Below are 26,449 nucleotides of genomic sequence, written 5' to 3'. Positions count from 1 at the left end.
GCGCGCTCTGCTCGGATTGGTCGTCGGGGCGTGGAGGGGCGGAGCCAGGCTGGGAGACCGGGCTGCGATTGGCCGCGTGGGCGCGGGCTGAGCAGCGGGTAGGCTTGCCTGTGCCAACGCCCTTTAGCGCTGGCTCTCGCCGGAGACGGGAGCGGCTCTTTCTCTCCGCCACAGCCCCGAGCGAGGCAGCCGATCGGGTGGCGCCCGCGGCCCGGCCTAGCGCAGCGGACTCAGGTGAGCGCGGTGCCGCGGCCCGGCAGCGGGCGCTGGTCTTGCTCCGCCGCCTCCTGCCGCCGCGGCGTCCTCCATTTTGTGATCGCGGCGTGGAGCGCTCGGCGGCCCCGGGGAGCGGGAGGCGCAGCCAGCTAGCGCCGCCATTTCGCACCCGGCGGGGCCGCCGGCTTCCCCTTCCCGCCCTGCTGCCGCGGGGGCAGCGCCGGCCGCCCACCCTGCCCGCCGCCCCCGCGCCCCCCGCTGTCCCAGGGGACGCGGCCGCCCCTGGCCCCCGCCCTCGGCGGGGCCGAGACCCCACCCACCGCCGTGCCTCCGCGCTCCCCCACCGGCAGAGCGGGGCCGCCGCGCCCCCCCCCCTCCTACCCCCGCCCCGCCGTGGGCCGCTGTCCCGGGGCCGGAGGTGCGGCCACTCCCGCCGCGGCCGCCGGGGGGAGGCGGGGAGGCCCGGGCCCCGGCCCCGTCGCGCCCCGCCGCCAGGAGGCGAAGCGGCCCGGGCCGCCGGCCTGGCCCGAGGGCTGCCCCGCCCCGGCCGCTCCGAGCTCCCCTGGCCTCGCTCGCCCCGCCGAGCGCGGGTGCCTGAGGGAGGCGGATCCCGGGCCTGCTCTGCTAGCCCGTTGGGTTTTAACCCCTTCCTTGCCTCCCCGCCAGCGACCTCGTCTCCTCCTTTTATATTACCATCCCCCCCCCCCCCAGCTGGTCTCGGCTTCGCCATCCGCCTTTCCTCGGCCCTCACCTGCAGGGCTGGTGGCACACGGGGAAAGAGCTTTGGGCAAGGCCCACCCGGCTTGGCGGTAACCGGCTATCCCTCTCCAGGTCCCTGTTAGACACCGTATTAATACGTTCACGTAAGGCGAGGAAAGAAGAGCAGGGTGAGGGCAAAAAGTCCGCTTTGGTGGAAAAATAGCAATTTCTAGTGCTTGGTCTTCAGGCTGCTGACCCTTGGCTGGCACTGAGCTGCCTACCCCGGCTGGGTTTCTCGGCCGTGGTTTCCCTAGCGGTGGAGCCTTGAGACAGGCACCTCTCCCCTTGGCTCTGCGTGGAAGGGTGCAGCGCTGCAGTCCCTCTCCATGAGAAGCACCTGAAGGTGGGGAAGGGGAGGCAAGGCTCCCTGGGATCCTTGCTTTTTGGTGGGTTGTGAGGGGTGGTGTAAGATTACGTTCTGTAGTGTTTCATCCGTTGCTGTCTTCTTTCTGGCAGGTTTTGAGGTGCATTCTCTTGTTGATAGCGTGACATCCCCAGCTTCTCCTGCTTTTGCTACTATACTTCTCTTGCCCCACTGCCAGCCACCATGGATAAGACCGAGTTGATCCAGAAAGCCAAGCTGGCTGAGCAAGCTGAGCGCTACGATGATATGGCCACCTGCATGAAGGCAGTAACTGAGCAGGGTGCCGAGCTGTCCAACGAGGAGCGCAACCTGCTCTCGGTGGCCTACAAGAACGTAGTGGGGGGGCGGCGCTCTGCCTGGAGGGTCATCTCTAGCATTGAGCAGAAGACAGACACCAGTGACAAGAAGATGCAGCTTATCAAGGACTATCGGGAGAAGGTGGAGTCTGAGCTCAGGTCCATCTGCACCACTGTGCTGGTGAGTGGAGACTTTATTTTTTCTTTTTCTTTTTTTCCCTTTTTTTTTGTTTTAAGAGAAAGAATTACACTATTCATGTGTGCTGCTGTGCTGGGGAATAAGACTGGGAACTTGATTGGGGAATATGATGTGAAGTATTACACTGGGGTAAGGGAAGTCAGTGCAGTAACTTCTGTGACTGTTAACGTGGGTTACTGTGAGGAGGGAGATATCAGCGCCATGCTGTGGGCCCCATATGTGTAGAAGTATTGAAGATGCACCCTCAAAACTGAGTGTGTGTGGAGTAAGTTTTTGGATGGAGTGATGCATATACAGTGTTGTTCTAGGTAACTGCAGAGATGCAGAGAATTTAGCCTCATGCCTGTTTGTGCTGTGCTTATTAAGCTTATCTGTTCATAAGATAAGCTGAAAAGAAAATGAGAAAACCTCTTTATTTCTTCAGATCAGAGCTAATAACCTGTTAAAAGCCTTTAAAGTAATTGGGTGTGCATTTTGTTTACTTCTTGTGAAGAAAAATACTCTCAAGGAGTCTTTAAGAGACATTTTGAGGTTTTTTGATCAAAGATGGGAAATAAAGACATAGAAATTGACTTTGTCAGATTCAAGCCAACTTCTCAGCTTGAAGAATGTTTTAAGATGAATTTGCAGGAATTGTGGAGTCATGTCAAACTAAGGCGTAAAGACTGGTATGACACCCCAGGCATGCATCAAAGCCCAGGAACACATTCCTGTACAAGCAGCAGGATTCCAGATGCTATCAATAGTGAAACTGTACTGCACTGTAGTGGGAGCTGAAGAGATGAGTGTTAGCAGTGTGGAGGCTGCTGGACCCTATTCTGTGTGATCAGGGAGTTGTGGTTGCAGTAAGCTGCATGTTTGTGATGCAATAGTAATTGTGTGGCAGGTAGTCTTTAGTGGTTTATTTGCTCCTTCTAGGTTTTTTTGGTTGGTTTGGGGGGATTTTTGGTGCCTAGGATTGCTAACATGAGAACAGGAAGGAGCAAGTCTGTAAGGACATAAACAATTTTGAGGTAAATGTATCCTCAACTGGTTTAGGAGACGTAAATTTAAAGCTGACTGGTTTGGAAGTGATGGAATTCTCTTCCTGATTAAGTGTTCTGGCTCATGTACAAGGCAGTACTTCTTTGGATTGTGCTGAAAATACCTTTATGCTTCCTTGCATGCTGCCACCTAGGGTGGGTTGTTGCTTTTTTTTCCTAAATCAGTCAAAATTAGTTACCTTTGCTTGAAAATAATTTGGAAATTTATTAGCTTAATGAATCAATTAATTCCTTAACACATTTAAGAGTCCATGCCTTCCAAAGAAGCTGTTTCTTCAATTACAGGTGTAGTTGTAAAACTTTCACCTTTGTGAAAATGATGTGACTTGTGTAGGGCACCAATTCCTGTTTGCTGTGACAAGAGTTCCACTGGAATCAGTGTGGTAGGGTGCCAGCATTCATGCTGTTGGCATTCCTCTCGATCTGCTGTGCTCAGTGCCCCACTTCAGAACTAACTTCTTGGGACCTCAACATAAAGCTTACTCTTAAGACTTCTTAATCTCCCTCTGTCCTTCTACCACATCTAGTCCCTAAGAAGAGGTTATGCGTAAAATCTCATACTGGTTGCTGTGCCATCTTCAGGAGCTCATGCTTCCATAGGGAGATTAAACATCTCTGAATGGTAAAGGTAGTGAGCCATTTCACGCAGTGTCTATACTGAAATTATTCCAGTTGTATCAAATGGTGGACAGCAGGTAGTCTGGTAGCCGTGTTAACGCAAACCTCTGATGCAGGGAAAGCAAGCTCTTCCTGTGCCAGCCAAAGTTTTGCCTGCATTCTAGTCTTTCTCTGTTCTTGGCGATGGCCTGGTTGGCAAATATGTCCTTCCCTTTTTGCCTGGAAGGCTGCAGGAAATAGAGAAGACCAAAACCTATAGCTTTGCATGCTTTTCCTGTTCTGCCCTGCTGGCAAAGACATGCCTCCCTTTGGTAGGAGGAGATGTCGGCTATCTACTGCAAGCCTTCTGATTTTTACTCTATTTGTTTGAAGGCCATGTGCAGTTATGTTCTGTTCTGCTCCTCTCCCTTTCCTCCTCAATCTACCACTCCTATGATCCATGAGTCAGCATCCAAGAGGTTGGAACTCACAATGTGCAGGCACTACAAAGGACCAGCAAAGTGGTTTTGACTCCTCCTTCTTTGAATGATAATCTCTTCTTTACTAATACTATAGTAACTGCCTGTAGCTTTTTTAGGTCTCTGTAGCTGAATCTCGGGGATGCTTTTTAATTCTAGGAAGGCAGCTAAACTGAAACAACTGCTGGCAAGTAGTATGGAAAGGTTGCTTGTCATCTGGAGTATTTGGATTTAGCAAGGGTGGATGTGTTGGGTGGAGTGTGACTGCTGTTAGTCATACTACTAACAGTTTTTTCAAAAGTTTTTTTTTTGTTACTGGTATGGTACAGCTTTTCAAAATTAAGTATATCTGCTGTTGTAGAAACCCTCCATTTAGAAACACTTGTGCTAGCATTACAAAATACTGCTAATTTTTGATTTAATAGGCAGCAACACTGAATCTGCAATTACTTTTCCTGTAAAGAGTGCCTCAAGCCAGTTAAGTAAGGCATTGTTTTAGGGCACAGATGGATAAGGAACATAAATTTAATCACTACTAGAATACAAACATCCAAGATTACATTGATATCTAGATATAGATAATGTAAATAAAAATAAAACTTTTACTAATTAATTAATGTACAACCTCCATCAGTGGTCACAGTAAGATACTCCATCTCATGCCAAGCACTGAAGACATTTCAACTATCTTGCAAGTAGGAGTAGATGTGATCTGAACCCTTTTTAACTGTTAATTTTATGACTGGTATTTCAGGTGAGAGTGGCATTTTAATGAAGAAATGGTATGACTTTGTCAAGCAACTTGCACAATGTTTTATTTGAAAGGTATGCTAGGAGGTTTTATTGAAGTCCCTGTATTGATTGACTAGTTCTTTGGTAATGTACAGAATTAAGGTTGAATCATCCTTTATGAATCATAGTTGACACTGTTCTTGAAACTCTTGTCCTTGAATAAAGAAACAGGTTGGCAACTTAACTTTTTTTTGAAGGTAAAGTTGAACTGTGTTGTTTCATATACTCTCTGAGCACAAAGCTCATGTTTCTTTGTATCCTCTGAGTGATTTCGAGACAGGGATTACTAGGCAGTGTAGGAAGAGGCGGGTGCAGCAGCAACTTTCACATAAACAGTGAAACGATTTGTGAAGCTTTGAAGGTGGAATTTTTGGTTGGTTGGAAGGTACAATATTGGGCTAATGCTTTGTTGTATATACACCCTGCTGTGTAGCGACATGAGATTTTCAAAAAAGGTAGCTTCTGAATTGGAACTGATCTGTGGGAGCAGATCAAAACTGCTGGGTTTTCAGAGATCCTCAGTTTCTTTGCATAGAGATAACTTGTGTTGCATTCAAGCTCCTTCATTCTTTAGAGGGAACTAGTGTAAAGGCAGGAAGAACACCAGCCCTTGCCTGGAAGCACTTCACTCTCTACCTGCAGCTTGGGGTTTTTTCCATGTATATTTGGAAGTGCTTTGCATATGTTCAGTTTCTAGGTCCTGGTGCTGTTGGAGCTTTTCACAGAGCAAGTGAGATGAAATTTGGCAACTACTTGCCCACAGTTTAAAACTCGGTGAAAATGCAATGACTAAAATCATTAGGGAAACAACTGTATCTTAATGGCTACTTACTCCTCACATCTCTAGCTGAAACATAAAAGTTTATTTTAATATGCTTTTAAGGTTTTGCACAGAAAAGTTACATATATGAAGCTTTTCATTTGTTTCCAAACATCTATTTTTATGAAATCCTCTGTAAGCAGTTTTGCATTGCACTGTGTCAGGCCCCTGTCAGCCAGGTTTTTTCTAGAAATGAGCAAGGGCATTATGAACTTCTACACATGGACCAGCAGAAACGTTACTTGTGCTGTTGATTCTTTTCTGTACCCTGCAGCAGTGCCTGCAATGAAATAGTCTTGAGCTGTAAGGTGCATCTTATTTAAATTTTTACTGTCTTAAGGTGGAGAGGATGCTTGTAAATGTTTGATCTGTGAGATTGCAGTGTTAATTGTTGAAAGCATGTATTAATATGTTGTTCTTGCCAGCTCCCCTTTCCTTCCTTCCACTCCCCCAAGGTTGCCATGTTACTACTTCAGCTTTGCATAATTAAGAAACAATAAATGCTAATAAAAAGAAGGGTAAAAATCTATGTCCACTTCTGATTTTTATCCATTTTGTAGATCTAGTTCTAAAGTTAATCCCATAAACATAAAAAAAGATAATTCTAAATCCCCATACTAGAAGGTAATGTTCAAAGCAGCTTTTTTCAAAAGCACAAGTTCATAGCTTCATTGGAAATGAAGTTGTTATTTTCTTGCAGCAGCAAATAGAGTCCTGGTATCAGCTGAAATATCTGGTTTCAGATGATGGATGATCTTTGACCATAGCCCTGTTTTTTCCCTGCTGTTACCTTTGGCTTACAGAAAAGTGAAATCTTGATTTATTTATCTTTTTTTAATTGTACACGCAGAAATTTAGCAGGTTCAGTAAGTGTCAGCTTGATGTTGCTGTATGAACAATATACTAAGACTTGGTTTCATGTCTTTGAATCCATTTTCTCTGCTTTTCTATTTTCAATGAATGGCCAGAGTTTATACAGAAATGCATAGTGTTGTAGAGGTGAAACTAGCATCTGAGTAAAAAGATATTATGGTTTTCTGACACTGGGAACTATGTAGAATGCAGTTTTATTTTGAAGGTCAGGCATATTATCACTTCAGTTAATACTAGTTTTGGGACTTGAATTGTCCCAGTAGTGGTTGGGACAGTGTTTCAACTATTACTTTTTTTACCTTTTGTAAATTAAAGCAAATACTATTGACTCGTCCTTTTTAAGTAAATGACTAAAAGGACTAGCTACTTCATGATTTAAAGCCAGACCTTAGGCTGGGGACATTACTTCTTGGCAGATCCAGAATTGTGGGATGAATGTTAAATAAGTGTTTTAATTTGGAATGACAGTTGCCTTTTTGATGAAAGGTAATATGTGGGGAGTCGATTCTTCTTTGTGTTCTCGACACAACTTCTTATCATAAATGTGTTGATGTTTACTAGAATTGTGGAACTTAATGCATGAATCTTCTCTAGTTTAATATGCTTGAAACTTAAATTTAAATTCATGATCTGAACTTGACTTACTCCTAGCTGTACCTTCTCTTACATTAGTTTTTGCCCTTCATTACAATCTGCTGCTGGACTACTATGCTTTTGTGCAAGGAAAATTGAATCCATTTCTAAGAAAGGACTGACACTTGCAGAAACAAAGCCTAGAATGCACTGAGGTTCTTGAAGTGGCTGAAAACTGTTAAAGCCCAACTAAAAATCGTTCAGGGGATTTTGAGGGTAGCTGAGGCCTCCATCCCATACAGTCATTGCTTGCTGCCCCCTCCACTTGCAACTGGATACTAAATTTCTAAAACATACAAGCAAGCTAGCAAGGGATACAAAATAAACAGATAAACTGTAGCAAAGTGTTCTGTCTGAGGTTGCTTAAAACTTGGCCATTATATTATTTCTGTGTGCAGTGTCATTTCCTCTTTCAGAAGCTACTGGTGTAGATCGATGGCTTGTCTATTCCTAAAAATTTAAGAAACGACCACCAGAGATTTGCACTTATACAAAGTGATAGCTCCTAACAGTTCTGAAAGGCCTGTCCTAAATGTTAACATCTTATGAGAAGCAGGATGTGGAGCAACTGAAAATAGGAAATGGTAATACCGATGCAGGTGACCAGCTGTTGAGAATGGGACAGCAAAAGCCTCATCTCTCTCCAGTGTCAAATCCATTTTTTTATGGAGTTAAGCTGTAGATTAACTAGCCTGGTTGTAGTCACGGCTGTTAAAGCTTTGCCTATACTGTACCTCAGTCTGCTCGTACATCTAGAATTACTAAATTTCCTGGAGGACATTTACTGGTTTGGTGGCCTTAAGAAAGTATGTATTGGAAAGATAGAACTTTATGAGGAAAGAGCATACTCGAGCTTGCAGGTTATTAGCGGTTGATTTCTTTGGTGGCACAAATGGCAGTTGTTGAGCACATGATTAAAGCAGTAGATTGTACCAGGTCTGCCTGGGCACAGAAGCTTCATATTTTTTCAGTGCTGAGGGTTACCTGATTTTCAGGGGCAGGTAGTGAGGAAAGTGGTGATGGGAGGAGGGCTGGTGAAACCGCATGGATGTGCTTTCTTTGTTAGTTGGGTAGGTGAAGGTGTGTACTTGATTAATCAGTGTTTTCTGATTCGTGTAGATCTTACCTTTTTTAGTTTTATGCTTTTTATCTTTGAGAGTGATGGGCCTAGTGCCCAGTTACTTGGTGTTTTTTCACCTTTTGTAAACACAAACATGCTGTTTGTGTTCAAGTGCTTTTATATTTGACCATACACTTGGAGCTAATTTTATCACAGACTAATTAGGTAAGGTAAGTAAGACTGTTCTTGCACACTTCATTTGTGGCACTTATTCTGTATAGCTCTACTTAGTTCGTTGGCCTGATGTTTACAGGTTCCTCCTCATCCTTTCTGCTTCCCAGGATGCTGGAACCAACATCAGAATGCTCCAGCTGAGTGTACAGCTGAATTGTAAGCTTGTAATTGGCTAATCGATTCTGTACATCCAAATGTAAACTGGGTGCTTAGACACAAGCGGCAGTAAAAATAATTTAAGCACCAGGTTTCACGTGGTGTGGTTCTGTGCATGCACCAGAATATCAAATATGAAGACCTGTGAAAGTGGATGTCCTGAATGAGCTGTGATTTTGGTTGTGCCTTTCTTTTTATTTGTTAAAAGAATCAAGGGTTTGATTTACCAGTTTCAAACACTGATAAAGGTTTATTCCTTGCCCTAGCAATCTTTAATCTGTCCTTTAATTTATGTGATCCATCCGCTGAAACAGTTGGATATAGGAGTCATGTCAGGCTCTGGAAACAGAAAACTTTCCATTTGCTTTGATAATAAATTTTGAAAATACACTACATACACTCTTATCAGACTGACAGCCTCATATTTCCTGGATAAAACTTCTTCAGGAAGTTCTGTTCTGAAGTTGAATACATTTTGCAAAATTCTTGTAAGCAGAAGCTGGTTTAAATCAAAGTAGGTAGCAGGGCCTTAGCAGGAAAGTCAAGGTTCACCTTCTATGTGAAATTATTATAACAAGGTTATCTGAAATGTTGTCTTTAGTTTTTGTGACTTAAAGGTTAGACTTCATTGTTGCAGGTTGTCTCATTTGGGGAATAACAAATTACTGGCACATTCCTAATACACTGGATAAAGTAACACATTGCCGTGTTTCCTTCAAGGTGAAGTTGGGCAATGCAAAAGGCTCTTCCAGCTGCACTTAGTGATCATGTTTCATGATCTTTCTGGATTTCAGTGGTCATAAGCCTCTGATCTGGGGCTCCCAAACAGGGCAGAACTGAAGCAAGTAGAACTTTTAGGTCCTGCAGAGCTGATTTATTACATAACTGATTTTTAAAGCCAGCCTTTTATTTGAACAAGGGTAACATACCCTAAGCCCACGTAACTCCTGCATGCTGCTGTTCATTTTGAGGATTGTTAGTCTAGATATATATCAGTCAGTCATTTAATTGTACCTTCAGGGCTTCTGTAGCTGCAGAGTATAGAAGTATTTTTGAATGCAAATTTAGACTTTTTTGTTTGATTCTATAGTATTATGGAAGACCACAAATGGAGGATGCTGGAAGAAATTTTTAGGTAGTCAGGATTCTGAAGGGAAGAATTTGATGTCAGTAATGCATGTTTACTAAGAGGAAAGTAACATTTGAAGTATATTGAGGAATTAGAAATACAGAAAATGCAACCATGGAAGAGTGTTAGAATCAATTTGAGATAAATCTGTCTGATACCAAGAAAATTTTCCTGAAAGTTTTTGCCTGTGGTGTTTGGCAATTACTTCAGCAAAAATTTATAATTATTGAAAAAGGGATTGGTATTTTTTTGAAGACTCACTTCTACACTTGGCAGGGGAAGACTGGAAAACTTTAGGCTAGGTTCTTCCATAAAAACTTGAATAATTCCTTGACTTCCGCTGGATTGTTGGTTTTGTCTGATGAGAAGCTATTGAAAGGAGAACTTGCGTTTCCACACACTTCTAGTTCCTGGCTTCCACAGTTCTTTGGGGACCACAGACCTTTCTAACTTGTTTTAGGAGAAATGTAAGCGTTGAATGTAAGTTCTAGATGAAATTAATCTCAACCCCAGGTGGGAATAGTGTGGGCAGACATGCTGCAGCTCAGGCTTCCAATGCATCTGTTAAGTGGGATTCCAGATACTTCATTCAGGGCCAATCCTAAATATTGACTGCCAGTTTTTAAAACTATGTAGACAAAGACTCGGAACCAAATGGAAAAGATGAATTAGGTCACCCTCGCTGTTTCCATGCCAGGTACGTTTGTCTCTGCTTTAGATGGTGCTTTGTCAGGTCATCGTAAGGCCATGCCATTACTGGAAAGGCGTACATGTTATTTTCCTCAATATACAAACTGAAGTACTAATGCTCTTAAGAAGTCTGTATGAAAACTGTTTAATGTTCTTCCAGAAGGAGTTGATGCATAGAGCTTGAATTCAGAAGGATGAAGAACTTCTGCTGAATTACACTTCTGAAAGTAAAGAGATCTTACTGTTGTAGCAGGGGACTTTCCTGTCAAGAAAACAACCGCTGAATGTTAAAACACACCTAGGTTGCAGTGAGTCATACTGTGGACTTTGGAATGACTGATTATACTTGAAATAGTCAAGAAGTCTTAATACCAATTTACTAGACGATTAAAACAGGCAGTCATTTGTGAGAAGCCTTATTGAAAGGGCTGAGCCTACACCCATCATCTGTGCTGTCAAACACTATGGAACATTTAATGTGTTCAAATTTGTGTTTAACAGTTACATTAAGGGAATACATTGGTCTGAGCTGCCTTACCAACTTCTTAGCTTTACTTTTTGAGTGCAGTTAGGGTGGAAACCATTTCCCTGTATACTGCTTGTAGGTGGTTTTTCTCTTATTGGAGCTGGATGGACCTACAGAAATACTTGAGACTGAAGAATTTTTCCAAGTATTTTCCATATTGCAGCATGGCTGAGTTTATGTAATGTCACACACTTTGCATACTGTGCCTGTTGGATGCAAGCTGCTTATCTTCTAGGCGGAACTGTGATGTTGAATCCATGTTCAGAGTGGTGAGTTAACTTGCCAAAAAAAGTGGTGTTGGCATGCACTATGTGCATGTGCATTATTTTTAAGGAACCTTATCTCAAAATATGTTTATTTCAAAACAGTTTCTTCCATAGCGTGTGACCATTTGGTTCTATGGGGGTTGGCCAATAAGTACACTGTTATAGGCAAGTATAATGTTAACTAATCAGTTACTTGCTGTCACCCATGTAACATCTGTTCTGGTGGCTATCTTCAATACTTAAAAAAAATCCAAAAAACAACAAAACCAACCAACCAAACAAAAAACTAATACCAACAACAAACCAAAAGCACTTAAAAGCTGGATACAAGGAACATTCAGTGTTGGCTCAGGAAGGGAAGGAACACCTAGGGAACAGCAGTAAAAACTCAATCTAGTCTCTGTAAGACCTATGAAAATCAGTACCCTGTGGAATGGTAGCACCTCCTCTGCTGGCAGGTCTGATGAGCACTTGGACAGCAGAGAGCTTCTGAGCAGTTAATTTGAACTTCAAGCTGGTCATTTGTTTGGGGGTGGTTTTTTTTCAAATAATTGAGCTTTTTCCATCATGGGGTGAGGAGGAATATAATTTTTTATTATATTATATGCATTGATATTGAATAATTTGTTCTTGTATCAAAAAAGAAGTAATACTACTGAATTTTCTTTTCTTTAGATGCATTGTGTGTCATATGAGTTAAAGCCCAGCAAAGGACTTTGGCTTAAATTACGAAAACCTGCAAATACAAATTACTTCCCACAAATGGTTATGATCTTTGTTTTTAAAGAATAGCATTTAAAATCATGTGCCCAAAAGATGAATAAGGTGTTCTAAACAACTTGAAGTACGATATATGTGTGTTAGGCTCAAGAATACTGCTAAAATACTCTTGAGTTGAAAAACAAACTTTATTACATAGACTTTATTCACAAAACTCTATGCCAGCAATTCTGAACATCAGCACACTCCTTGTAAAGATCATGTGGCAACTTAACCAGTTCATATTTATGGGGACAAACTTTTGGAGAACATTGCTGCTCTGATGGTTGCTTTTACATTGACTTTTTCTTTCTGGTGGGGCAAAAGTAACAAACTGGACTAAGTTGGTGAGAATGCAAATGGTGATGTAGATCAGTCTTATAATAGCATAATGTTAAATAACTTTGTGCTAGTGATGTGACCCAGACATGTCCTAGGTGTTGACATCTGAGTGGTGGTGGCACTGTAAATATTTTGAGTTACTTGAGTTTACCACATTGAGAACTTCTGTCGGTATACCTAGGCACATGATATCTTTAGCTTGCTTTGAAAATTGACCTTAAACTACTTATGATCAGTAGATAATCTCTAGAGCTGACCTGGTTCATGTTCATCCTCTGGTATTGAATGGGTAAGTTGAAGAATACATCTATTAACTAATGGTGTTGGAAGATATGCAGAGTCTTACACTTGTATTTGCTTTTGTTATTGAAGTGCAATTCTAAATGGTTCAAGTGCTGAAGGCAGTTTGAAGGTCAATTTGGTATACAAGATTAATTTTTTTAATTTATCTTCACTGTCAGGATTCTTTATTGCTGAATATGTGGGAAGAGAAGAGCACAGATAAGATAGTGGCAGTATTTTTCTGCCTACCATAGTAACATTGTACAGAAAGTATTTAGTGTACACTGTGGCTGAACTTGATGTCTCAGTCAGGCTTGCCTTTTAAAATAAGCTTATTTGGAATAGGGAGGAGGTTGGTGGGACTTCCTGTTTTGATGTCAGCTTTTAAAAGAAGGAGCTGTCCTGAAAACAGGTGACTGAAAGCATATGTGGAGTGGAACTGGTGCATGAATTGCAGGGGATGTGTGCATAGTGTATGTAAGGAGAGGCTGGCTGGATGCATACTCAACACGTAATTATGAAGGAGCTGTGTCTTCAGGGAGCTTCGTTGTCTGTATTAGGTACTTCAAGTAAAGATACGGCTGGCATATTCCTTCAGGGCTTGCTTTTCATAAAGCTGAAATAATAGGGAAGTGATGAGAGCAGCTGAATTAAATTTAGCATTCCTGGCTCAGGTTAATTGCAGTGGTCTGATACTACAACCACATGCTCAACCCTTGTTCTTGCTTAAGCAGAAGGGGAGAAGAGACTAAGAAATGGCAGTTAGTCAGTTGGGGAAGAACAAAAGTAGAACTGGAGAAGGATCCAAAAAGGCAATTGAAATGTTGCTTTCTCTTGGCATGTAAAGGAATGAATCTGCCAATAGAGAGAAAATAAAAATAAATTAAAAAAAAAAAAAAAAGAAATTTCAGCTTTAAAGGGGGAAGAAGTGGACTGCTGCTCCTAGCCTGCTCCCCGTGGCTTCTTCAGGCAGCTGCGGATCCATTCCAGGGACTGGTAGCCTATTTTTGCTGGCATCTCTTTAATAGATAAATAAATAAGATGGCCTTCTGTAGGAGGGGAAAAGAATATAATGTATGAGAATATGATTAATGTTATTAGCACACTGTGAAGGTAGAAATAAATTGAGATGGATGAGCAACACTAATGAGAGGTGGGGTGGGAAATCCTGTCATGCTACAGGAGGATCAGCACGACCAGCACAGAACTTGAGAATAATGTATCAGTGCAGGGGAAGTAGCAGATACCAACACAAACTGTCCCAGTGCAAACCTATTGTAATGCAGCTGCACCAGGACACAACGGGTCTGGCTTGAGGACACAGTTTTGATTCCTTTGTCTTTGTACTGTTCGTGGTTCTGAGAATCACCCACCAACAGGGCAAGCCAGCAGCTCAAATGTGTGGCTTTTCATGGCAGCATTTGAGGCATGTTTGATGTTGTAAAGCATGTAATTGCTGGTTGTTCAAGCCTTGGGTTTAAAAGGTGGTAAGAACAGTTGCAGTTCTTAATGATTGGTAGCATTTGTATTTTGATAGATAATTTTCTCTGACAAAAAAAAAAAGTGATGGGCATGCTTGCTGTTTGTGAACATGGATGGCAGTCTACTATACTGTGACTTCATCACAGAATCATACCTGTGGCAGTGCCTGTCTCTAGTTAAAATTTCTCATAATGAATTTTGAGGTTGGCTGAAGTCTGCTTCATTGCTCAGGCTGCCTGTATTCATTTACTTACTATCAAGTGATGTTTAAAATGAGGATGCCTGGCAGATTGCTGCCTGGTGGAAAGGTAGAAAAGGCCAAGTGAGGAAAAAGAGAGAACCAGATATAGGAAATCTTGAGTTTTCATGGCTATGACTGACTCACGACAGTGTAAAGTAAATCATTTAGCTTATTGTGCTGTCTGCTCTCAGTACTCTGCCAACATTTTGTCTGTTAGAGGGAGGGTAAGATGCCTTCCAAGAAATGATGATGATATCCTGAGATGAATGGCTCACTAAGTGTACCAAATACATTATTGATTTCAAAGATAATGTCTGGATAGATAAACAATTAGCTTTACTCAAAGTCTGTTTGTATTCTGTTCTGTCCTACATGATTCATAAATGAGATCTTGTTCCATTTAAGGCTATTTAAAAACCAAAGCCGGATACATGAAGTCGAGAACAAGGATGTTCCACCCTAGCTGATACAGGCACAGATCTCTCCCTTACCATGTGCTGTGGTATGGATTCAGAGGCCCTCAAGATGAACTGAGAGTGGGAGCTGCTGACTAGGCAGCTTAGCTCCTCCAACTGAGGAGTGCCTAGGAAATTAAGCAATGTACATAACCCACTCTTTGCTCTCTGGAAAACTACAGTTTGCTCCCAGATCCACTTTTTTTCCTAAGTTTCTCAGAAATCTGCACAGAATCACGGGTTTTCAAACCTGCATAGTGGAGGTATCACTTCTAGGATGCACTGACACACAGGCTGCAGCTCTGCATGCTTATTGTAGGGCTGGGGCCATGGCAAAATCCTTTCGTGCTCTTGGAAGTGTGGCCTACAGCATCTGGGGAAAAAAAAAGTGAACATTAATGCTCTAGGGACTGTCGATTTGAGGCTCAGCTTAAATTAGACAAGTTAAAGCTCTCCTTTAAACATTATTTAGTGTACAGTAGATTCCAGGGTGCTAGTATTTTTAAGTCATAACCAGGCCACATCAGTTATTAGAGCTACCTCTGAAGACAGAATTTTTTAGTAAGACCAGTAATATTTTTTGCGTGCCAAGCTTGCAGTAAATCTTTAGGTTTTAGAAGGCATAAAAGAAAAATGCCTGTTTATTCCCTTGTTGATGCAGTTGTAACATCTTGAAAAGTTTTTATTTCGCTATTTAAAAGAAAAAAACAAAGATACAGCTTTGTCAAATATCTGATTTAAAATCCCATACAACATATCTGTCTTGGTTGTCTGGTCAGTGCTTCTTAGATGGTGGCACAGTTTTTCACATCTAACCTGAGTACATGGGTAAATCATTCCTCTGCTGCTGAACATAGTACCAACCTTAGGGTGGCCTTTAGAGGCTGGTAGTTCCTCTTTGATTGTGACTGATTTAAGGAACCTTTCTAAACATAGGTGTATCATGTGTCAACTTTTATCTTTCTGGGCAGTTTCTTGTAAAATCAGACTTTGTGTTAAACTTGAAGTTACTGCATTGTCATCTCTGAAATTTTGAAACTGGTTTGCTTTTATGGCTGGCGCTAACATCTGTCATAAGAGAAAACGTCAGGAAAACATCAAGCCAAAATGTGAAGTTTTTCTCATTGCAGAATCTTGTAGGGTGGGAATAACTCGTTCTAATATGGGAATGATTCATGCAAAATAACAGTATTACTATGGGGCTGTATTACCCATCTGCCTGCTGTGTTTTGAAACAGATGTAAATTTTTGCTGCTTTTTCTGTATCACCAGTGAGGTGTACCATTCAGTCCGCTTGCTCAAGCATCTGTTTCCGATTTGGTAAATGGAAGGGTATGTCAGGTTCAGTATCGTCTTACTCTCCTGCTGTTTTCTCTAGGGTGGTAATAAGAGCACTTATAACTCTTTACTGTTTCTTAATGCCTTGGTAGGGGGATCTCTGAAGGGAGCTTCTCTGTGGAGCTGTATGCGGTATTACATCCATGGTAAGCACACTGTGTGGATGCAGAAATGCTTTTTTCACCCAATTGGAAGTACCCTACTTACCAGTGTTGGTTTATAATAATTGCCAACACTTCAAATGGACTTGGAATGAGTAAACTCTTTCGGCTGGATTGCTCTGCTGCTGTTGATTATTAAAGGAAGTAATAATGGTACGGTGGTATGCATAGGAGTAGGTTTGTGTCTAAAATTAGCTTGTTTTGACTATACTGCTACAGTTGCTAATTAAAATGCCAAAGGTTTTTGCCCTGAAAGTTTACAGTTCCTTAAACATTTTCTTTATAGTGGCTTCATGAATTTGGATACATGTTCCTGTAACAAAAATCTTACTTAACTAGTCACAGTTGGCAAGCCTTGTGGAACTTTCTGCTTTTGTGACCTGTTTGTTTCCCAGATAACTGAATGCAGATCTTTATTACTTAAATTCGTACTGTAAAGTTTTTCTGAGTATTGTGGGGTTTCCTTGAGTTTATTTGCATCTTTTGTCAACTTCAGAGAGCATAGGTTGGTTGTGATAATGAGTTGGGTAAAATCACCAGTGCTTGGGGACAAGGAGGTCAGCCAGAAGCTGCTCTCCTCCTTGTCAGTTCTCTGAAGTACCCCCTTTGCTGGAAGAAAAATCCTTCTCTCCTTTGCCTTCACTGCTATACCGCTATGTTGGAAGGGTTAGAAGGCCTCGCAGCCTTGGAAGACAGACTTACCTCCTCATGGTGGAGGCTTGTAAACCTTTCCCTCTCCTTCTGGTTATCAGGTAGGAGAGCTGTGAGCAAATTCAGCAGCAGCTCAGCATCTGCTGGTGAGTGGCAGGGTGGGCATGAAAGATGCCTCCGTGCTGTGCTGGAGTGGGTGTTACTTTACAGCCTTGCAGAGAGCTGGTACGGTTTGGTGAAACTGGCTACCAACTAGACGGGGTTGAATCCTTGGCTCTGTCTGGTAGGTGGGCTGGAGATGCCTTATTATATGTCTAATGAATGCAATTTATACAAAAAATCAGCACAGTTGGTTTTTTAGGTTTGCTTTTTTTTTTCCTGTGAAGTGGGAGTAGGTTCTAATCTATAAATAGCTTTAAAACTTTCTGCATAGTGTTTCACTTTTCCAGTAAAAGCTTACTCATTTGCAACAACATTTTTTGAAATGAGAAGTGCATATTGTGAAACTAAACTTGGTCCTGAAACTATATGCCAGTAAACCTTTTCTTGTTTTTCTGCAGTTTGATCAGATGGCTGACTGATCATCTTGATGTAGTCTCTAGTGCTGCGCCTTTATGCAGTTTGTTTAAATAAGTGTGCCTCTATCTAAAATGCCATTAAAACTCCTTTTTTCATTGCAGCAAACACTTGAGCACATCCAAACTTTCTGGAAAGAAGAAAAATAATTTGAACTTAGTTGTAACAGTGTATATAATATGTTGGTGTCTTCTTGTTGTTGTTTCAGGAGCTGTTGGACAAATATTTAATAGCTAATGCAACTAATCCAGAGAGCAAGGTATTCTACCTGAAGATGAAGGGAGACTACTTCCGATACCTTGCTGAAGTTGCCTGTGGTGATGACAGAAAACGTAAGTACCTTGTGGTCTTTGGGTTTTTAATAGCTAAAGAACTTCAGTTTTGGGCCATGGGTGAGGGAACAGTAAATGAAGTACACATACTGGTATCTTACTCTGAATTCACGTGAGTTAGCTGAGTGGAAACAACTAAGTTTCAGTTGGAAATGTCCAGTGTTCCTACAGACAGAGTAAAATTCTGAATAGATCTGAAGCATAGTACACTAGGGAATTTTAGCTGGTGTTCCTGTCACCTGCCCTAAAATTTTGGATAGTTGTTCCATAATGCTTATTCAGAGCTTTTGGAAAACAATTTAGGCCAATTTCTGCTAACATATTTAGTATTGGTTTGTATTTACTAAAATAATTGATGAAGAAGTGTAAACGGATCTCTGCAACATTTTTACTGCGTGTTGGAGTCCTGTTGATCTGTAAGTTTTAACCATTTCAGTGGCAAGCAGACTTCATTGTAGTCACCTAAGTTTATTAAGAAGCCACAAAATTACTAGGTCAGTACACTATCCAAAAAAGTGTGAGCTGCACTCTGAAATGGTTCATGTTCGTGGGGATAATACTGTCCCTGTAATATTAGTTTGCTCTTTTGGGTCCAGCAGAAAAGGCCTGGAAAACTTCACAGCTGGTACTGTCACTTGATACAGAGCATCCGGAGAATTTGTAACATTCCTAGAGGTTAGAACATGTGCATAGTTGGTTGGAGGTACCTCAGGAAGCTCTTCTGGGGAGCGTTTTAATTCTCTGTTCAGAGGGCGTATTGAATTAAGTGTAAGAACTGTCTTGCAAGGTGCCTAGATACTGTTGTGATGTTAAAAACTCCTGGTATGGCATAAACTAGCGATACACTTCTACATAACAAACTAAAATTAGTCCTGGAGCGATGCCATGACACAGAAAGGAGATGGACTGTTGGAGCGAGCAGAGTGCTGAAGTGACTGTCCCTTTGGGTTGGGCATGGTAGGCATTTGACTGTGTTGGCTAGTTTAAACCGATTGAATTGCCAAGTAGGAGGACAGAGCTGATTGTCATTTAAATAAAGGCTTTGTTAGTCTCCTGGTATTGTAAGAGCATTTAAGTTGAAAGACAAAAATATCCAAAATGGAGTAAAAGTCTTTGCATTAATGAGTTGCATTCAGAAATTCTTAACCCTTCTCCTGACTCGAATGACAGCAGCAGGTCCAAGTGTAGCGGAGACAATTTCTCTTTGGCTTTCACAAAGATAATTTGATTTATGGTTTGTCTCAAGCAACAGTTAGAAATCTGTGGGCTTTTCTGACAGAGAAATACCAGCTTATCTTCGCTAAAAACACTGCATTTAAAGTGATACACATGCTGATATGGGTGCTCACTGATAAATTTATTAGCAGATCTTGGTGTTATGCTGGGAAGTTACAGCTTGTGTGTATCACCATGCATGCATTTTGTGCTTGAATTCTCGTGATTAAAAATTTTACTTGAAGCTTTTCTGATGTTTCTTGTCTAAGCATCTGTTCATTTCCTCAGCTTCAAATATGTGTACTTATAAGCTAATTTATTTCCTGCATTTGCTAGGGTTTTTGCCCTTTTTTCACCTGTTCTCAGCAAACTAATGGTCCGTTAGCACTTATTACAGTGTGAACGGTGAAAAAAACCAAGTCTGTGTTTGAGTCTTTTGAATACTTAACAGATTTTACTTACCAAACTTTTTTTTCAGCTCTTTCTAGAGCAATTACAGTATCAAGTCCTTCAGAGCTGTATTCTGAGCTCTGACAATGGCCTTTCTTTTTCTGCCAGTCTCCTTCCATTCTGCAGGCATGTTTAGGGTGGATGTTGGCTCTTTGGTTGCCTATGGAAGAGAATTTGGAGTAGACTATATGTAGCACTCTTGAAGTATTCTAGCCTGGTAACCTCTTTTCTCTGTGGCGTTTCTCCCAGTTATTTTGGGCACCACCTTGTGTTTTTTATCTTGACCTGTCTACACACAGTTTTTGGAGGCAGACTTTCAGTTTTTCAGGAGCACGCAGTACATGCCTTGCAAACTTCCTCAAGAAGAAGCAGGGCCATACAGAGTAGCCTTCTTTACTCTGCACCTGGAACTCACATGAGCGTGTCCATCCTGTGCAGGGAATGAAGCAGGAGTTCTGTAGAAAAAGTAATGCACAATTTTTCATTTTTTTTAAATACCTAAAGTATCAAAGGCCATTGAGGTAATAAAGTCATTTTGGATGTTTGCATTTACTGACTTCTGTGTGTTTATCTGTCTCCTAAATACCTTTGCTCTGTAGTAGCTTAATTTGCTGCCTGTGTTTTGTCAGTGTGGCAGCTGTGCTTAAAATGGGTTTAAAATCATTACCTTGATTAAAGTCAGTGCAGGGTTTTGCTAAGAGTGGGCTTAAACACAGGACTGTTCAGTCTCCTACTAATGGAGTACTTTCAGTAGTCATATTTTTTTTAAAAAAATAAAAATAAAAAACAACCTTTAATGTTTCTCATTCTTTTAACAGAAACAATAGAAAACTCACAGGGAGCTTATCAGGAGGCATTTGATATCAGCAAGAAGGAGATGCAGCCAACACATCCAATTCGCTTGGGTCTAGCTCTTAACTTCTCTGTATTTTATTATGAGATTCTCAACAATCCTGAGCTTGCCTGCACACTGGCAAAGACAGTAAGTTACTTTCTTTTTTTTTTTTCCCTCTGTATGCCTGCAGGGACAGTAGAAGAGAGTTTATGCTTAAAATAATGAAATAACGTGAAGATCTCGAGTTTATGCACTAAATGATCCTATTTAATGTATCTGGTTTTCAAGCTCATATTGTTAGTGGGATTAAAGGGGTATAAGCAGGCTGAATTTACAATGTGATTTAAATTTTCAGCAACACTGCAAGCTTCTATTATTATGCCTTTATTCTTCTTCTGTTTCAAATAGAGCAGGTCATTAACTTACATTGCGTGTGGGGCGGGCTCTTTTTTTTTATTACTATTTTTAGCTACCTTTACTGGTAGGTTTAGCTTCTGGTTGTTTAATGATCAATTACTAGACTAAAGATGGTTTACTTATTCTAGGCATTTGATGAGGCTATTGCAGAACTTGATACACTGAACGAAGACTCATACAAAGACAGTACTCTCATCATGCAGTTGCTTAGAGACAACCTAACAGTAAGTTGCCTTTTTATGTGCTATCTTGTTCTCTAACCATGTATTTGCTTAGTTAAACTGAATTTGTGATGAAGCAAAACCCTTATTTGTCTCTAATGCAAAACATAAAATGGAGCACTGTTTTGGGCTATTCACCCTACTATACCTTTTCATAACTTAGTTTGAATGTAGTGTAAGTTGATGTCAGCAACTTGATGCTGTGTAATCTAGAGTAACAGCCTGGATAGCTCACATTCTTCATTGTTTGCTGGCCTTTTCAGTGGAGGGGGAGAAAGGTGCACTCACGAACTTCATGTACAAGATAGGACAAGGATTCAAAAATTAGTAGTCCGTTATCTGTCTGAGATTCTTACTCAGAGTTTTTGATGACTACCTCAGAAACAGTGTCATCTTTCCTGTTGTACATCCAGTGCAGCTTTCTTCATTAATTTTCCTGATTTTCATTTAAAATAAAAGATCTGAAATTTCAGTGTATTCGGAATAGAATCAGTTGATGTTTGAGTATGTATTATAATGATTAACCGTTTAAGAGAAGCACCTAATGGAGCCACTAGATTCTATTAAAATATGTAACTAAGGCAATTTTTTTAGGGAATATGCTCTCTGGGTATTCACCGCATTTAAATCTACAGTAACATTTATTACTTTGCAATACTCCTTCAGTAGAAATGTCTTTTATTAGCACTACAAACTGCTTAGCTTCAGTAACCAAAATGGTCATCTTCACTTCCAAGATTCAGACCGCTGCTTTTGAAATTGATGTTACTCACGAAGCTACCGTTCAGACTTGTTGAATGATCTAGGATCGATGATGTAGCTCGCTATTAAACATGAAAGTCTGGACCTGTTTAGAACACTGTCTGCTCTGCCTCTGATACCTGAGGTGCATAGCTAGTTGTGCCTTGTGCATGGGGAACCATTTCCAACTACCTCTCTCTGAGCAAGTACTGGAAGCCAGGGTTGTACAGCCCCAGTCAGTGCACCGGTACTTTGTAGACATCCTTAAGTCTAATTCATTATCGTTTCTATACAGTCAGCAGTTGTCCGTTTCCAGAAACTGCACTTCTGAAAGCTGACAGTGTTTTTCTTTTCTTTCTAGTTATGGACATCAGACAGTGCAGGAGAAGAATGTGATGCTGCAGAAGGTGCAGAAAACTAAACTGCACGTGGGGCGTCATTCTCCCTTTCCTTCTCAAGAAACCTTTTTACACGTCTCCATTCCTTATAGCTCCACTTGGATTTCCTATAGCAAAGAAAACCCATCCATGTGTATGGAAATCAATTTATAGTCTTTTCACACTGCAGCTTTGGGAAAACTCCATTCCTTGATTTGTGTTTGTCCTGGCCTTCCTGGTGTGCGGTTACTGCTGTAGAAAAGTATTAATAGCTTCATTTCATATAAACATAAGTAACTTCCAAACACTTATGTAGCGGACTAAAGTGTTCCTGGTATTTAAAAACAAATCTGAACCAGTTCCTGCCAGTTGACTGTGTTTTGTATTACAGTAAGATATGAAAATGTAGTTAATTGCAACTAAAGAGTGTTCCACATAGCTTTTAATTCTCCACATTCCCTTCTTATTCTGCAGGGTTTCCTTTTCATAATTGACTTTCACATGCTACTGTGCATTCTTGTCAGTAGGAATATGGAAGTATTGGGCCAGATCAAGTTGAGCATTTCTAGTTTGGAAAATGACAAATTGAGTTGCTTCCTGTATCACATAATACAGAAGCTTGTGTGTTCAAAAACAGGGGCTTCTCTTAATCTTCAGTTGCTGCTGTTTAAGTTGATATCCCTTCCCAATAAAAGTTCACTTACACTCCCGCCTTTGTAGTTCTGGTATTCACTTTACTATGTATTAGAAGCAGCATGTTACTGCTGGAGTACAGGCAGTGCTTTTTGGCAGTCTAAAGTGCATGTCATTTCTTAATACACTGGAATGGGAAAACCAATTGAAGTTCACATGTCCAAGTATAAAATTTAGTACTTTTCCATGCAGGTTTGTGCACATGTGAGAAGGTGTCAAGTTTGTCCAGTGATTGTTATTTAGAGAGTTTGGACCACTATTGTGTGTTGCTAATCATTGATTGTAGTCCCAAAAAAGCCTTGTGAAAATGTTATGCCCTCTGTAACAGCAAAGTAACATTAAATAAAATTACATTTTATAAACCACTTACTGTTGACTTGTAACAATTCCATGTAATCACTTAAGGGCTAAACTTAAATGTAAGGATCTTGCGCTAGAAGTGTCTCTTGCAAATTTAGTGCATACTTTTAAAAAGTCTGCTCTTAAATTAACTTGTTTGATGAAAATATCCTGGATAACTTTTTATAGTTAACCTGACATGTGGACTTCTTAACTAAATCTACTTGAGCTAATGGCTTCACCTTAATAATGACCTACGAAAAGATAGCCAATTTCTTGCTATTCTTCCATGGTTTGCAAATCTTCTCATCTAAATCACACATTTTTATTTTTTTTTTGTATTCTCTTGAAATTCTCTGATCCGTCCTCTGGTTGTGTTTTTTTCACTGGTGGTCATCATTACTACAGTATTCCAGCTACACTTTTAGTAATGCGGAGGAATTTGTCCTGCTCTAAATATTAATTTGTGTGCTGCCACATCATAATCTGCTTTCTGTCATTCTTAGACTGCTTGTAGTGTTACTGTTTCCCCCAGTTTTTGGAGCTTTCTGTAATAATACATTGCTCTGCCACCTTTTTTTTTTTTTTCCCCCCCCCTTTTCTTTTTTTTTTCTTCTCCCCTAAATCACTCAAGAGTTTGTTTCCTAAACCTCTACCTCTTAGTTTCCCATGTTGGTGGGTTTTTGAAAATATTTAACTCCTATTAGTGTCCTGTCTAGCCAGGACATGACATTATGGAAAAGGACATATTACTAGTCCTTGCAGGCTTCTGATGGTACATCTTCCACCTTCCATGTGTGTGTTCATTCTTTGAGTGTGCACAATGAGTGTTCCTACAATAAAACTGTTCAGATTATGTGCTTCAACTGATATGCATTGATTTTTTTTTTTTTTTAAATATTGTATCAATTCCATTTTCTTCATACAGTCACTTTGAATTGCTGTCAAAAGTATTGTGTGGCAGGATTCTACATAAACTCATATGCTTCTTAATTGGTGTTTTGGTTTCATAATTTCTTCCCCTCCCCCATGCATTTCTTATTGATCCTTTATTTGTTTCATAAAGGTTTTTAACTCCTAAGTGCTCTCATTTTCTATTAAAGATGTTTCAGTACTGACATATTAGCAGTCAGCTTTATTTGCTCATTTAGGAGTCTGCTTTCTCTGCTGTCTTCTGGAGTGCTGTCTTAGCTTCCACTACGTTGTCAGCTAATGCTCTTCTCATTTCCTTCCTTTTGCAACTTGTTGAGAGAATTGTCAGTTTTCCTTACAGGAACAGTAACTCGGCCTTGTGTCTAGATTATAGCTTAACTTAGACATTAGAGCATTTAATATCAAGCTGGGCAAATTCTAGTTGTCTCTTGTTCATTGCATCTACATTTTGCACAAAAAAGAGTCTTGAAACTGCAACATTAGCTCTTGAACTTTAATAATAATGAATGCAGCATCATCTTTCCTCATACTGTTACTTCCAGAATTTGGCCAAATAGATGTATTGTTTTGGAGGGGGGAGGGAGTGAAAGGTATGGGAGAGTAGGATGATAGTACAGAAAAAAGGAATAGACCATAATTCCCTACATGGCTTTGCCTTGTCATCCTCCCCCAACCCCAGTAAATTCCATTATTAGTACAACACCCAGACTAATTAGGTGCATTCTTGTGGCATTATGGTTTCCAGCTCCAGGAGGTAATTTGCACTCGTGTGCTGCCCCACCTCGCATAAAAGGACCTGCCCCACAGCTCAGGAAACGCTGCACAGACACCTCAGATCCCAATCCACGCTTATTATTTGCAAGGCAGACAGACAGTTGACAATACAATCAATCTAAGACACCTTAGTAAAACAATAGCATCTTTTTAGATCAAGGATGAGACTTTCGTATGCTGAATATGGGTGTGTATAGTAAATCCTGTGGGGCAGTTACTGTCTTAACCCCTACAATGAATTTCATAGTAGTGCATTAATCGTTTCAACTTCTAAGTATTTTGAGAATATTAAGGAAAAAGAGACTTCTTTTCTGCCGGATGGGTGATGGTAACGGAGATGGTACTTCATGCTAAGCCACTTTTATTTTGAGGTATTTGTGTTATAACTCAGTTTGGCGGCAAACCATAGACTTCTGTACTTAATTTCGCAGGATCTTTGTTGAAATGAGTAATGTCAACAAACACACTTTTCTCTAAGTCTAGTTGCAGTATTCTTGGCATGATAGCAGGCTACGTGTTATACCAGGAGACAAATTATTTTACGATTCTATAAAATACAGCACTTGCTACTTTGCATCTGGCTTTCTTTTGTGCAGTACAAAGCAGTGTAGGGAGACCAGAGTAAGTATGGGTTGAAAGTTTGGGGGATTGAAAGCTTTTGACTTAGACATCACCACCCCCACAAAAAAAAAAAAAAAAAAAAAAAGGCCAGTAGAAATATTAATTTAGTTAACCAGATTTTACATGAGCATACCAAATGTACTAATGTTTTAAATGTTAGTGTGGTTTTCAGAGTAATAGTAATGTCCTCAATATGTCTGAGAAATGGTGTGATGCCACCTAAAATTATCTTCTATGTCAAACCAAGAGGGTAAACTGGGAAATAAATCATCGTATATTGGAAAAGGACAAACCTGACATCCCAGTTCTACAACTGAAATCCCAGACTTCTGTAACAAGAACTAACTGCTGTCTTTTGTGTGAGTGTAGCTAGATGACATGGCTGCTGAAAGCTTCAGCAATTACAGCTTGGCCAGCTTTCAGATGAATAAAATGCCAGTGTGGGAAGGGTGAAATGTTAGTACCAGCTCTGGATTACTGCCATGGTATTTTCCACTACGCTGTGAAGACTCCAACTTGCTAGAGGAATGCGTTTATCGTCTTCTGCCGGAATCTTCAGATCGATAAACAGACGTAAGTACATCTCTGATAATAAAGTGTAGCCTCAAACTGTGTGATCAAGTATTTTAAAACTTAAAACTTAAATTTGCTTAAAAATATGTGCAAACTCGTTTAAGGGAAGTTTGTCAGTGTAGGATCTGTGAGTTGACGGTAAGAATCCCTAAGCTGAGATTCTGTAAATGCCATTAGAAGTGGCTCATAAGCTCTTTTATTGCAAACGATATTCTCAGTTGTCCAATCCTTTCACTTAGTTAAATCCTCATTCCTGCTGTTGTGGTCATTGTAATTGTAAAATCCCTCTACTCTGGAAACAAAAAGGACAGTTTGTAAAACCTGTTTGGGGGAGAAGGGTGGGGGGTTTTTAGACCTTGGGTTCAATTTACATACGGCTGCAGATCTTGTTATTGCTGGGCAGATGCTAGGTATTTCAGATTTGTTGTAAATCTGTTGGAAACAATAAAGGCTCGTTAAGGCCCTGTAGGAGGGAGGAAAAGGAGAGGGAGAAGAGATGTTTGTTTCTG

At 40.7% G+C, this 26,449-nt stretch overlaps 1 protein-coding gene across 1 annotated transcript; it reads left to right on the top strand.

Moving 5' to 3' along the window:
* Positions 1-71: 71 nt before the first annotated feature.
* Positions 72-23,065, top strand: YWHAQ (tyrosine 3-monooxygenase/tryptophan 5-monooxygenase activation protein theta). Its single transcript, XM_056343078.1, has 6 exons — positions 72-234; positions 1,432-1,816; positions 17,628-17,751; positions 20,235-20,398; positions 20,797-20,892; positions 21,992-23,065. Exons 2-6 carry the CDS (start codon positions 1,523-1,525, stop codon positions 22,049-22,051), a joined length of 738 nt encoding a protein of 245 aa, XP_056199053.1. The 5' UTR covers positions 72-234; positions 1,432-1,522; the 3' UTR covers positions 22,052-23,065.
* Positions 23,066-26,449: the final 3,384 nt, after the last annotated feature.

Source organism: Falco biarmicus, chromosome 6 (genome assembly GCF_023638135.1).
Source record: "Falco biarmicus isolate bFalBia1 chromosome 6, bFalBia1.pri, whole genome shotgun sequence".
Taxonomy (NCBI): domain Eukaryota; kingdom Metazoa; phylum Chordata; class Aves; order Falconiformes; family Falconidae; genus Falco; species Falco biarmicus.
The sequence above is the reverse complement of the archived record's forward strand: the minus strand, read 5'-3'. Positions and strand labels throughout refer to the sequence as shown.

What these genes read in the sequence shown, in the direction of transcription:
- YWHAQ (XM_056343078.1), top strand. Translation starts at nt 1,523, where the DNA reads ATGGATAAGACCGAGTTGATCCAGAAAGCCAAGCTGGCTGAGCAAGCT. An exon ending in CTGTGGTGATGACAGAAAAC is followed by an intron (nt 17,752 to 20,234) that starts GTAAGTACCTTG and finishes TTCTTTTAACAG; the next exon opens with AAACAATAGAAAACTCACAG. An exon ending in TGCTTAGAGACAACCTAACA is followed by an intron (nt 20,893 to 21,991) that starts GTAAGTTGCCTT and finishes TTTTCTTTCTAG; the next exon opens with TTATGGACATCAGACAGTGC.